The sequence below is a fragment of the Canis lupus genome, chromosome 13 (genome assembly GCF_011100685.1).
Source record: "Canis lupus familiaris isolate Mischka breed German Shepherd chromosome 13, alternate assembly UU_Cfam_GSD_1.0, whole genome shotgun sequence".
Classification (NCBI taxonomy): Eukaryota; Metazoa; Chordata; class Mammalia; order Carnivora; family Canidae; genus Canis; species Canis lupus.
Genome location: NC_049234.1, coordinates 44,147,211 through 44,161,965, shown reverse-complemented (window position 1 = coordinate 44,161,965; position 14,755 = coordinate 44,147,211). Strand labels below are relative to the sequence as shown.

The window sequence follows — 14,755 nt, the reverse complement described above, 5'->3', positions numbered from 1 at the left end:
AGCTGGTATTCCTAACCTGGGCTCCACAGACAGGCTTTGGGAATTGTAACCAAAATCTTTACAGATGCTAACTTTTCAGATCGAAGAATCTATAGCTTCCTCAAAATAATCTTTAGTCTCCAAAAAGGGTAACGTCAACTTGTCCAGAGCAAGAGTGAGATGATCTCCTATTTCAAGGAACACAGACCTCGTTACCCTATATATAATAGCATGGTTTTGGGATGCCTGAATGGCTTGGTGGTTAAGTCTGCTTTCCGCTCAGGGTGTGACCCCGAGGTCCTGGGATCAGGTCCCACATCGGGCTCCCTGCATGGAGCCTGCTTCTCCCTCTGCCTGTGTCTCTGCCTCTCTATCTCTCTCTCTGTGTCTCTCATGAATAAATAAATAAAATCTTTAAAAAAAAATAATGGTGTGGTTTTGAAAACACAAAAACCAACCACACCGGTGCATCTATCCAATCAGAATGACATACAGCCTTGAAGTCTAGGGCAAAAAATGAAAATGAAATGGACTGAGTGGGAAGACTGAGCCCAGTAAGCCGCTTCGTGTAACAGCCTCCAAAACTACTTCTTGAGAAGGGACACACGAGGCACTGAGCTAATTGCTGAGGACTCAAGAAGAAAGTTCTTGCTCCCAAGGAGTAAATGGCATACGTCAGAGGCAGAAACAAGGCCTGTGTAATGAGAACCAAGGACGGGGGTGGGGGGTGGGGGAGATGCATACACAGAGCTCAGAAGCTGAGAAGAATCTGGGAAGTCTCCAGAGGAAGAATATTTAGGGGACACCCAGGTGGCTCTGTTGGTTAAGCAATGGACTCTTGGTTTCAGCTCAGGTCATGATCTCAGGATTCTGAGATCAAGCCCAGCATCGAGCTCTGCAGACTGCTTGAGATTCTTTTCCTCTTCCTCTCCCCTCTCATCTCCTCCCTCTCCCAACGCTTGTGCACAGGCTCTCTCTCACTTTCTCTCCCTCAAATAAAAAATAATAATAAATTTTTAAATAGGAGAAAGAATGTGTAAAGTAGTTTTACAGGAAATAAGTATTTCAACAGATTTCGTAGATGGAGGAAGGTTGCCAGTAGGGAGAATAAATCGTAGATGGAGGAAATGGTACAGATAAAAGCACAGACTTTAAGGAATAGCATTTCTTCTAAGAAGATTTTGAGTCTAAATCAAGAAACTGAGAGGGTGGGTGTGGCACAGCCCCAGTCGGTTGCCAATGCCCAAGTAAACATGAGTCAACACATGGTAACTTCATGTGGGTGGAACATGTAAAAGAGGAGTAGAGGAATAGATAAAAAAGAAAGAAGAAGAAGGAGGAGGAGGAGGAGGAGAAGAAGGAGGAGGAGGAGGAGGAGGAGGAGGAGGAGGAGGAGGAGGAGAAGAAGAAGAAGAAAAAAGAAGGAGAAGAAAGGTATCTATTTCTGATATAGCCCTTTTCATAAAGATTTTATTTTCATGCCCACCATTTGCTTTGACGGGGATGGACCTGGAGGGTATTATGCTGAGTGAAATAAGTCAATCGGAGAAGGACAAACATTATATGGTCTCATTCATTTGGGGAATATAAAAATTAATGAAAGGGAATAAAGGGAAAGGAGAGAAAATGAGTGAAAATATCAGTGAGGGTGACAAAACATGAGGGACACCTAACTCTGGGAAACAAACAAGGGGTGGTGGAAAGGGAGGTGGGCGGGGGGGGGGGTTGGGGTGACTGGGTGATGGGCACTGCGGGTGGCACTTGGTGGGATGAGCACTGGGTGTTATGCTACATGTTGGTAAATTGAACTCCAATAAAAAAATAAAAAAAAAATAGATTTGATTTTCAAGTAATCTCTACACCCAATGTGGGGCTCGAACTCACAACCCTGAGATCAAGAGTCACTCTATTAAGCCAGCCAGCACCCCTTTCTCTGACATGGCCTTAAAGTGAGTGCACAGAGGAGGCTGTGTGCATTCTTTCCTTTTTTTTTTTTTTTCAGAAGCTGGAGAAAACTTAAGGCTACATGTTTGGAATAGTCCGGACACATGGCAAGGATACAATAGGAGGACAGGTTTGATGTCTTCAGTGCCACAGAAATGAACTAAAGAAGTTGCACTGGGACGATCACCCTCGTTGCTGCAATGTTCATGGGCAACTCTGAAAAAAGAGCCAGGAGAGCCCCCTCAAGGCCCTCCCTGGACAAGTGAGGCCACTGGAATCCACTCGGCTCACGTCTGTGACGCACTCATTTCAATACGGAAGATAAAGTCCACGCACATACACGGATTCCCCAAAGTGCATTCGTTGTTGCTGTGCCACCTCCTTTAGAGGTCGACCAGTTACTAGCCTCCCGGCTGGGAAGCCTCACTGCGGTGCAACACAAGACTTCACGCAACGTGGAGCCCGATAAAGGTTGCTACGCTCTTACAAAGGCGATTCTGAGTGCAGCAAAACCTGTGGCCTCTAATTCTTTCGCAGAAGTACTGTTCCTCTTTCCTACCTTCCACGTGGCCCTCTACATTTTCCTGCAGCAAAAGGGTCTGGCAGTGGGTGTGACTAAGTTTCCCAAACTTCCCTCCAGGAACCCAGTAACCCCAGCTGAGCCCTAAAACAGAAATATCAGAAAGGGTCGCTCTGAGGGCCTGGAGAGGGGAAGGGAGCCCGGGTGCTGTGGCATGGGGGGTGGGGGGAGGACGCAGGGGGTAAGAAGGCTCTGGAAGGTACTCGAATTCCTTGCGATTCAGACCCCCTGCCCAATCTGTGAGGTAACCCTGCTAAGCTGGGCCCGCACGGCCAGGGAGCCCCGCTCCTCAGGCCCAGGCAGCCTTCTTCGGGCGCAGACGTGATGGGCCCTGACCAAAATGCCATGCTTTTCCAGAAATGCCATGCTACCTCTCGCCGCTGGATCGGCCCACGAATTAGGAAGTCGTGCCATACGATGTGTGGCCAGGAGGCTGAGCTGCGATGACACAGTCTCTTCAGGTAGGAAAGACAACCGTGTTCGGCTCTGTCACGGTGACGAGCGTGTGCTCTCAGGACTCGTGACGGGTGTGCAAAATCCAAGTCACGCGTTCACACTTACCATGGGGCTGCTGAAGGCAGCCTGTCTGGAGCGGGGCACTTCACTGGCTCCTTCTCCGCTGCCCGGAGCTCCACCGCTCCCGCCAAGAGGACTCCAGGGTTTACTCCCCAAGGGCCCGTTAGGAACCGTCCTGCAGCTGGGGGCCCTCGCTGTGGCCGTAGTGCTGACGGAGCCGCTCGGCGTGTCTGCGGAATCTTCATCCTCAGAGACAGCTTCCTGGTAGGACTCTAACCTCCTGGCTGGGAGAGAAGAATCACACTGGGTCATGACCTGAGAAGAACCACTGGCACGCTGAATCTGTCAGGCAGTTCGTTCAGCAGCTACTTCACACCATCGCCTCCTCCCTTTTCAAGTCTGCCCTCCAAACTCCCCTCAGCAGATTCCCTTAGTTCAAGAACTTACCTCCTGGAGAAAAGGAGCAGCCATCAGAAGGCAGTTCCCTTCTTCCCTCATCATCAAATCTACCAGCGTGTCCACACCTGTATCCAAACTCTGTCTTCCTTCTCTTCCTCCTCCTCATGAAGTTTCAAATTCGAGGCTCTCTCCACTTGTCATGGGCCTCCCACCCCTCTGGCCTTCTCAAGGACTTCACTCTTATAATTCTCCCTTTTGGGCTTACCCCAATCTCTCCTCAACCAATCTCATGGCTTTCCGTCCCCATCTGTCCTCTGACACTACTACTCCTGGCAAGGTCGCCCGTGAGCTCCACATGACCAAATCCAATTACTGCTCATCTGTCCAGATCTTATGTGCCCTCTTAGCAACTTCCAACAGAGGGGACTATTCTCTTCTTGAAATGGCTCTTTTGATTTCTCCGACGCTATGCATACTTGTTTTTCCTCCTACTTCAATGACTGTTCCTTCTTAGTTTCTCCTGCTGTCTTCTCTCCTCAGCCCTCCACACTGGGTTGCTGCAGGAGTTTTTTTTCCCTTCTCCACCTCTGTACTCTTCCTCAGTAATATCACCTGGTCCTATATTTGAAATATCATTTCATATGCACATGACTTCCAACCCTGTATCTTCAACTTCTAACTGGAATCCAGACTCCTGTATATATCCAGCTCTCCACGTGATACTTCCAGTTGGCTATCCAGTGGGCTCTTCAAGCAGAGACCCATATGGCTCACTCTCTTATCTTTCTCAAGTCTCTTATCATGTCCCTTGTCAGCAAAAATTTGCCAGATATACCCACACTACTGTAAATCCTACTTCTGCACGTACCATCATCTATACACTATCAATCTTGTTTTTATTTTTTGAATCGTCCAGTAGACTACAAACTCCAAAAAGGCAGTTTTGTCTATTTTGTTAATATGATATTTTGTTAATATGATACAAAGCAGAGGCTAATACTCAATAAATATTTGTTGGCTAAATAAATAATAAATACCTTAAATTTGATATGGCCAATAAAGAACTCTTCCTCACTTTTCCCTCAAACTTACACTTCCCCTGGCCTTCTCCATCTTTCTAAATCACACCTAATTATTTACCTACTTACTTATGCCAGAAATCTAGGAGTTTCCTTGAGTCTTCTGATCTTCCCCAGCCCCCATATTCAAACCATCCCCAACAGCTGTCCATTATTTATCCAAAATATATCTCAACTATCTCGAACTCTCTCCATCTTTATTACCTCAGTCCAAGTCATCATCATCTCTCAACTGGACCAGTACAAATAGCCTCATAACTGGTCTCCTTGCCCTTCTGCATCCCATTCCTCAACCAGTAGCTAGAGTGATCTTCCTAAAACAGAGCAGAGCAGATCACTCCTGCACACAACTTTCTCTATGTTGGCTTACATAACTCAAAATGATCTGACCTCTGCTGACTTCTCTACCATTCTTGCCCCTTCTTCTTCCACACTTCTACCAAAGTCCAGCCTCACTGGCCTTCTTTTCTTACTTTGAAAATTGCCAAGCTCATTTCAGCCTGAGGGCCTGGATATGATCTGCTGCCTCTAACTGGTAGGTTTTTGTACCTGAACTTCAAGATTGTTATTCAGATCTAAGCTCTTGTCCCCCTACCAAATCCAAAGTGCCTTCCAATCCTTCTATGTCATTGCATTTTAATTCTCTGAAAAGTACTTTTCATTATTTTCTTCTTGATTTAAGAATTAATTTATTTGCAACTATTTTCTACAACAGAAGCTCTGTGAGAGCAGGGTCCCTGGTCTGTCTTGTTTATAATTATGTCCAGAGTCTGGAATACACAGCAGACATTCAGTAAATATGTACTTGCTGAACTGCTAGCTGTCTGTATTCAGGCCAAGTCTAGCTATTACATATACAGTATGGCTTTTGGCAAGTTTATTTATAAAATAAAGAATATTTGCATATCCTGTTTTAATAGTTTTTACCTATATGTTTTGAGGACAAAGAGAGGCTAAGAGGCAATGTGGTGATTCTGAGTTCTAGAACCATCTCTTCCAAAAACTCAGTGTCTTCTAGGAAATTGCTTAGTCTTTCTGGGCCTCTGCTTTCTTATTGGCAGAATGAACAACTTGGATTTAACGACTTTAAGATCCTTTTCCAGTTCCATAAGTTTCTTTATATTCTCTACCTAAGCAATACAGAATGCCTCCCTGTATGGCCTCTCAGCTTCAAAAACCCATCCACTTGAGCCCCAAATATACTCAAGTTCTCCATTCTCACATGTACCCTTGCTCAGAATATCCATTTTCTTCTCTATTTACATAACTCCTCAACATCTTTAAAGGCCAGCTCCTCAGTGGTGACCTCTGAAACCATACTGGCCGTCCTCATTCACTTGGGCCTCTGCAGCTTCAATGTACTGGATGTACTAAATGTTACTATGCACCGGGCATTTGTCTCACTTAATAACCCAGAACAACCCCTTTGAGGCAGATATCATTAATAATTCCATTTTAGTGATAAAAAAAATCAAGCTAATTTTCCCCATCTCACAAAATAATATTCATCAGTCTTACATCCACTTCTACAAAGGCCACAGCCAATGCTCAGAGCCCTCATGTTATATTGTTTCTAAATACAGCCACATATATTAATGTGTATTATTCCTTGTCATTTTACATCAATATCGTCTGCTTGATTTCAGTGAGTCCATGCTTTGTAGTTTAAATATTTAATAAATGAATACTGAATGAATGTATGAATAGCACATGAATAAAATGTCCCTAGCATCAAGGGAAAGTTGTGGTGTAGATACCTAACATTTATTGAGTACCTTCTTTTCATCAAGCATCTGTTTAGGTCCTTTTATAAACTCCTATATCTCCCTTTTTCATCTTAAACGTGAGGCTACCAAGTAGGAACTCTAACTGCTCCACTTTGTAGCTAAGAGACGCTAAGATCCAGAGAGATCTTTGACCATGGACATGGTACTCTGACCACAGTAAAACAGCTAAGCGGAGGTAGAGTTGGGATACGAATTTAGGTCTTCCTGACCCCAAAGCCAGTATATGTATCTACTACATCCTATCTCCTTAGCAGTCATCTGTATATTATAGGTTAGTGCAGTGATTCTCAAAAAAAAAGGGTGTATTTGTCCCCCAGCAAATATTCAGCAATACCTGTACACACTTTGGTTGTCACAACTGGGGGAGGAGCACTACTGGCATTCAGTGGGCAGAGCCCAAGGAGGCGTCTAACATCTTAGAATGCACAGGACAGCCCCCGGGACAAAGAATAATCCAGCCCAAAATGTCAATAGTGCTGGGGTTGATAAATCCTTGAACAGCTAAAGAAATTTGCTGGCGATGTGGTACCCTTTTTAAAATAAATAATTGTAGTATTACAAAATCTATAGAAACATAAAGGCTTGTGCTTCAGGAAGTTCTCCTAGCCATCATTAGGGAAATCAATCATCATGCAACTGTGTCATTAGTAGAATGCCAGACAGCTCAGCCCTTAGGACAGGACAAACTTGCTCAATAAACAGGACTGAAAGAGTGGCATCAAGAACACATGGAGTAATCTTTAATCATTTTTTAAAAAAAACTACGAGAAGAAAATAAACCAATAAAGTTATAGTTTGATTCAGAAAACAAAGCTACTGGAGTAAGACTCTGAAAATTTTTCAAAAATTGGGTGTGAGAAGACAAGGCTTTTATTTATTAGCATACTGATAAACAAAATCTACCCAAATGATCACGAAGACTTTTCACAGGTCTCTTAAAGCAGATACTAATTCGTTCTGTGAATGCCTCAGAGTCGGGCAGGAATTCTTACCTTCCAACTCACAGGAGAAAACACAAAGTTTGTAGTCTTTCCTTTGTCTCAAGATAGGTACTGGGCTAGACATGAGGCCAACTACTTTATTTCTCTTCCTTATTTAATCCCTAGTCTTCACTTCCAACTCCACCTTCAAATATCTAGCTACCTCTTCACGGCCTGTTACTTACATTTATTTGATATCTGGGGGAGGTGAGCAAGAGTCTATGGAACAGGAAGGTTATCACACTTTTCAATGTGCTCCCCAAAGGGCCAAAAACACTCATGATTTCTCCCAACTGTTTCATCCTCATATCCTCTAAACATTTTGCTATGAACTAATCCCCTAAACATTGCCAGCGTCCCAACTTTCACCTGCTTGTAAACAACATGCTCAGCTAAGCTTCGTCCAACTGTATCATCCATGTATCCTTGATACACAAATCTTTTATTCTAAGCTAATTCTCTGTGCATTTCCAGCATTCCAAAAATGTCTTGCCTAATATCCTTCTAGTGTGCAAACCTTGATCAATACTCAATTTACTGCCCAAACTGCCTGAAAAATCAAAACAATACGCAGCAAGAACACTGGACTTTAATCTTATGACACTAAATAAGTTATTTTTATGTTTCTATGTCTGTCTTCACACTAGGCCATATGCTCCCCAAAAGATAAATCTATTTCTTATTTTAACAACTCTAATTACAACAACAATAGCAGCTCATACTTATAAAGAACTTATTCTGTGCCATGCTCTAAGTGGCTTTTCATGAATTGTCTTCATGAATAATAGTAGATACTATTATTGAGGCTTTTCATTGAGGCCCAGAGAAATTAGATAACTTGCCCAGAGTCACTCAGCTGGTAGGCACTAAAGATGGGAATCAGACTCAGGAGGCCTGATTCCAAAATCCTTGTTCTTGGAAACTACTAAAGGCTACCACCATGTAAATCACATTCACAAACTGTGCATCCTAAGGGCACTCTCTAGACAAACTCAAATTGAGAAACATTCTACAAAATCTCTGAAGAGTGCCCTTCAGAACTAGGGTCTTCCAAAAATAGAAAGCCTGAGAAACTGTCAAATCTAAAGGAGTCTAAATGATGACTGTCACACAGTCTCCTGAATGGGATCCTCAGAAAAAAGGTACAAACTGAAAAAATCTGAATAAAGTATGGATTTTGGTTAATAATGACATATCAATATTAGTTCACTATTTATGACAAATGTATTATATGACTAATATAAGACATTAACGACAGAGGAAACTGGATAGGGCAGCATTATGGAACCCTCGATAGCATCTCTGTAACTTTTCTATAAATCTAATACTATTCTAAACTAAAAGGATTATTGTTAAGAAAGACACTCTCTTCCAGTAATCTTTTAAAGAAATGTCTTTTAGGGGCACCTGGATGGCTCAGCGGTTGAGAGTCTGCGTGGTCTCAGGACCCCAGGAGTCCCGGGATTGAGCCCTGCATCGGGTGCCCTGCATGGAGCCTGTTTCTCCCTCTGCCTGTGTCTCTGCCTCTCTCTCTACGTCTCTCATGAATAAATAAAAATATTTTAAAATATGTCTTTTAAAATTTTAATATGCACACAAATCACCTGGGAATATTGTTAAATGAAGATTTTAATTGAAGCTTTAAAGAGGGGCCAGAGATTAAGGCACACCCAAGTGTTGCTGATGCTGCTGAGTCCATGGACCAAATCTCTAAGTTGCAAGGTTTTATTTTTTTTTAAGTTTATTCAATTAAGTAATCTCTACACCCAACATGGGGCTTGAACTCACGACCTCAAGATCAAGAGCCACATGCTCTTCTAACTGAGCCATTCAGGTGCCCCTATGCTGCAAGATTTTAAAACATCAAAGGGTATCATCAAATGTGTTTACTGCATAAGTGCAGGGGCTATTTCCTAGCAGCAATGTTCTTTATGGAAGGATCTCCTGGGTAATGCTTTTGCCCCCAAATCATGAAAGTTTAACCCATTTTCATTTCAGTGAACATAATAGGTCTTGGGTTAAATTCTGGAGAGAATTAGCCCTACTATTCCCTCCTTCATCAATCAGAATGTGTAATACACGTCCTTGTTTATAAAGCATTACAAAAAAGAGAACAAGAGCTCTACATGTACCTATGGCAGAGATCTGCTCACAGGCAGAGTCGGCACTTTCTAGAAGTAGTGCAACACCCATGGTCCACAAACAGTTTAGTCAAGGTAGCATAGGATTCTTTGTCACTTGGTACTGTCTCTGCATAAGGGGCTACAGAAGAGCAGCCCTCACTGGACACAAGGGTACACGCTCAGGGACTGGGGTGGGGAAGGACTGGTATTAGCCCTCTTAACTGCTACCAATACAAAAAATAATGCAGTGCTTCCCATTGTATATTTTGTGAAATGTTATTACATTACTACTATACGATATTTCTTGAAAGTAAGGCTCTATAGTTAAATATTTTGGAAGACGCTAATCTCACAAATGGGTGTGAATGCTTAGCTACACTGAGGTTCACTGTAGCACTGCTTACCACAGTAAATGACAGCGGACAACCTAAATTCATGGCGGATTACTGACATGAATTTTGGCAATTGTTATAGTGCAATATAGCATAGCCTCTAGTAGAATTAGTAGAGAATAGAAAGGTGGTCATGATGAAGTCTTACGAAAAAATGGTTATACATGAGAGACTCCTAACTCTGGGAAACAAACCAGGGGTTGCAGAAGGGGACATGGTGGGTGGATGGGGTAACTGGGTAATGGGCACAATGATGTGATGAGCACTGGGTGTTATACTCTATTTTGGCAAACTGAATTTAAATAAGAGTTTTTAAAAAATGTTTTAAAAAGAAATACGGTTATAAAACCAAAAGCACACCATGATGCCATTAAAAAATATATATATACTAATGTGTACAAGAAAAAGACTCAAAAGAAATGCACAAAAATGTTGACAGTGGTCCTGTTTGGTAGGGGTTAGTGTTGGCTTTTAAATTTTCTCTTTAGTTTATCTGAAATTTTCTATAATATTGCTTTTGTAACAAAAATACAACAAAGAAGATGAAACACTACAGAGTATCATCATATCCAATATGACTAGCTATTTTTTATAGTTATATAGTAATTATGTGATAGTCAACATTTTATCCTTCACATTCACAAGGAATAGCAAAACCTGGCTTAAAAAAATACATGTGCCTAGGAGAAAATACAGTGTATTTTTTAAAATTTTGGGCCAGGTGGGATGTCTAAATTTAACACTACTGTCAGAAATTATAATCTTCATAATCGTATTCATAATAACTGACAAGATTTAATAAACATATAAAAATTCTGACAAGAAGAAACCCCCTAAGAGACCACGCTGGATGGAATTCTAAGATGGCCCTCAAAAGTTTCTGGTCCCCTTGATGGACACACCTTCTGAGTACGATAGGGTTTCACTTATTAAATCATGTTATGTGGAAATGTGGAAGGATTTTGCAGATGTCATCAAGCAGCTAACCAGCTAAATCTGAGTTGAACTAAAAGAAGACTATCCTGGGTAGATCTGACCTCAGCAGGTAAAAAGAAGGGTCATAGTACTTCTGCAAAGTCAGAGAAATCTCTAGAAAGCTAGAGATTCTGCTGCTGGCCTTGAAGAAGCCAACCGCCCCACTATGGAGAGGTCACATGTAAGAAGTGGTGGGCCACCTCTAGTTGCTCAGAACACAGTTCCAGGCTGACAGCAGCAAGACAGCAGGGACTTCAGTCCTACACCATTAAAACTCTGAATTCTGCCAAAAACAAGAGAACCATGAAGAGGACACTAAGCCTCAGATAAGATCACAGTCCCAGCTGACACCTACATTTCAGCTTGGTGACAGACCCTGAGGGAGGATGGAACCATCCCACGCCCAGGCTCCAGCCCTACAAAAGCTGTGCCATAGTATATCTGTGTCGTTTAAAGCCACTAAAATTGTCATAATTTGCTATGTGGCAATACTCGTCATATACAGAAGGATAACATCACAGGGTCAAATTATTTAATAACATTTAGTTCAATACAAGTGCGCAAATGAAAATGGACACTGGCTATGGACAGCCTAAACTCGACAACAAGCTAAACACCAGCCCTGCCCTGCCTTAATAGATAAAAATCTTCCTACAGATTACTGAGAAAAACTGCTTTGTAAAACAGGAAAAGGAAACAATCACTTTACCAAGGAAATTCAAATGGCCAATAAACACATAAAAAGTTAAGCATCTCATGGCTAATCAGAGATAAAGTAAGACAACAAAGTGCTGAACCTACAAAAATCACACAGATTAAAAGGAGTAACTTCATCTCATTATGGTTGTTGTGAAAAGCAGGTATTGTTTTTCTGGTTTGTGGGAATGTAATTAGCAATATTTTAGAGGTAAATTTTATAGGATCTATAAAAGTTTTATGTGTGCATACCTCTGGAGCCAATAATATCACTTCTAGAAATGTAGGTTATAAAAATAAGATATGTACAAAAATGCATATTACATGAAGAATTTTATTTTAAGCTACATGAGATTAAGGGACTTGTGCCACATATTAGGGGCTCACAATATATGTTGAATGAGTGATAATTGAGTAAGTTGGCTGCAAGTATTGTAATAATAGCAAAGTAAGCCTGACCACATACAATGCACTATGTATTATGACTTGGAAACAAAGTCCATGAGATACTGTTGAATAAAAGAAGCAAACTGCAAAAAAAAAATATTAAACATGTTCTAAAGTATAAAAGGGAAAATGTGCAAATACATATGTTCACATATAAAAGAATATGGAGAATTGTATATTCATCATATTGTTAATGGCAGTTAACCCTCTAGAGAGTAAGGTCTTTAATTCATTAAGGCTACTTTAGGGATCCCCTCAGAATTATTTTCATAGAAGTGCACACTCATTTTGTAAATAACTAAATTAATGAAGTTCAGTTCTTTTTTTTTTAATTTTTTTAAATTTATTTTATCATAGTCACACAGAGAAAGAGAGAGAGAGCAGAGACACAGGCAGAGGGAGAAGCAGGCTCCATGCATCAGGAGCCCGATGTGGGACTTGATCCCAGGTCTCCAGGATCGCGCCCTGGGTCAAAGGCAGGTGCCAAACCGCTGCGCCACCCAGGGATCCCGAAGTTCAGTTCTTTAAAGAAAACTTGTCATTTGTGTATCTACTCCCTTAGCCTCAGAAGTTTAGCTCATCATATTTGTTCTTAAACTAAGTGTTCCTAACCATGAATCAATGGATATCTATGGGCTAAACGATGTGATGAGTTAGAGAGAGGCTATGGTCCCTCCCTTTGGAATTATTTTCAAAATATTTCTTAGGGAGATGGTCCACAGTTTCATTAGATTCTCACAAGGATCTATAATACTGTATTCTCACCCTACCTAATCCCCAATCTTCTACTACTAGTAGTAATTTACTTTGCAATCAAAGAAACTATGGCAGTAGACTCCTTGACTCTGACCTACTAGTTTCGGAAAGAACATGGAAGCTTAACGCCTGTCAGGGTGAGGTAAGTACCTAATGCTTAAATATAGCACCTCAAAGCTAGAATTATCAAACCTTTAAGTGGGTGCCAAAAAAGACCAATCTTAAGGTTGGTTTTCAGAGAAACCGAACACTCACCATTTTCTTCATGGCAGTAATCAAAGCCTGCCACACTACATCTTCGGAAAACCATCTTATTCTCAGTGAGAGTTCCTGTCTTATCAGAAAAGAGGTACTGAATCTGTCCAAGATCCTCGGTGATGTTCAGGGCTCGGCACTGAACGGTGGAATCCATTTTCTCATTGTAGAAATCCACATCACTTTGAATAAAATATATCTGTCCGAGCTTCACAATTTCAATGGAAACATAGAGAGAAATGGGAATCAAGACCTAGGAGGAACCCAGTAATTTAAAAAAATGTTAGAGAGGGAAAAGAAAGTTTGAGAAACCAAATATAGCTGGGTAAGTAACAAAGATCTTAAAACACTCTGGTGAGCCCAACAGAAATTACCTGTAACAAAATGATCATGGTCCAAAACATATAGAATCCTGCCAACACCGGTGATATGATATGTCCATCAGGCTCAGGGATATTAAAAAATATTATGTTTTCATATTTACTCAACCAGATTCCATGACCTTTAAAAAACACACAGACATGAAAAGGATGCTCCATATATATTGTATAAATATAGAACTTCACTCTTAAAGAGGAGTAAGAGTATTGATTTTGGTTCAACACTAACTGTTTATTTTTTAAAACAAACTGAAATTCAAAAGATTCCACATTCTTCCGTCTCTGTCTCTCTTTAAATCCCTTCCCAGGTCCCTTTCCTACTGTGGCCACATTTTCCTGAATATAAGCAAATTAATGCCTTTCAGATCAAGGAATGAGAAAGATAAAGATGTGAGGGAAAAAATTAGTGGCAAATAAAATCTTTGCAGAAGTTGAATATTCATAAATTGAAAATACAATACTTTTAAATAAATATCTTGCTGCCAAGATGTCAGTAAAAAAAATCATGTTTTACCTACCCAATGCACCAGTTAAACACATCACAAACAAAAGTAGGACACACCAGAGGACATCTGTATTTGCTCTTCTTTCTAATTTGCTGCGCTTATACCTTGGACCACTGTTGTTCAGCATTGCTTTGGTTTCGTGGCCTACATAGGTAACATGTCAGAAAATGTGCAAATTAAAGCCAGGTAGCAAATACCATAGTTTTACATCTCTGTGGGAGGTAATTTAATAAAGTTGCATAATACATTTTGCTAATTTCGTTTGCTTTTGTGATCCATTTAGAAAAGCAGAGACCAAGGATTAAGTTTATTAAGACAAAATTTCCTTCCTGCTTTTGCAGACTGCATTTTGAATAAAAGGAAAATGTTAACTTGAAAAAAAAAAAAACACACAGAGGAGACAACAGCGAAAATCAGAAGTGTAACTAACCTGCATAAACCACAATGCCCACAACGGCCTCTGTGTTTCTAATGGTGCATCCTCTAAGTAATAAATTTTCTTTACTGAGACCCACGCGTTCTTTGTTGGAATGTTCTCTGTAAGAAAGACAGCATTCATTTTTTAAATAGCAAAAGGGAGGGGAGAAATAGCAAAAATGGGAATGTAAAAATAAAAATCATGGATATTGAGTTTTCTGGACTGAATATTAAGTCAAGCAGTTCACAAGAATGGTTTCAAATCTCTGGGCCATTTATTCTATTATTTTGCTTTGGCTCAGAAAAAGATGCAACAAGTTTTAACTGCCAATGTCTTCTATTACTCTCTGTCCACTTCTAGTTCTACAGAAAACTCAAAAATAATTCCAAATAAGGAACTGCTACTCTAGTACGAAATATAGTTCAGAATAATTTGGTAACAGACAAGGGAAAAATCCTTGATAGAGTTAGGAAATTACCATTTTCAACCCGGATGGAATCAAGGATTATTCTAGGCCATGGTAACCTGGGGCAGCTAAAATCA

At 40.8% G+C, this 14,755-nt stretch overlaps 1 protein-coding gene across 7 annotated transcripts in view; it reads right to left on the bottom strand.

Moving 5' to 3' along the window:
- The window catches only part of ATP10D (ATPase phospholipid transporting 10D (putative)), a 99,135-nt gene that overhangs the window by 37,554 nt on the left and 46,826 nt on the right, over nt 1-14,755 (bottom strand). For all 7 annotated transcript variants that reach the window (XM_038556023.1, XM_038556019.1, XM_038556024.1 and 4 more), the window contains 5 exons: nt 14,225-14,331; nt 13,807-13,938; nt 13,283-13,410; nt 12,909-13,161; nt 3,065-3,303 (listed from right to left, as the gene is read on the bottom strand). In XM_038556023.1, the coding sequence (XP_038411951.1) occupies nt 3,065-3,303; nt 12,909-13,161; nt 13,283-13,410; nt 13,807-13,938; nt 14,225-14,331 (859 nt within the window). The remainder of the gene's footprint in view (nt 1-3,064; nt 3,304-12,908; nt 13,162-13,282; nt 13,411-13,806; nt 13,939-14,224; nt 14,332-14,755) is intronic.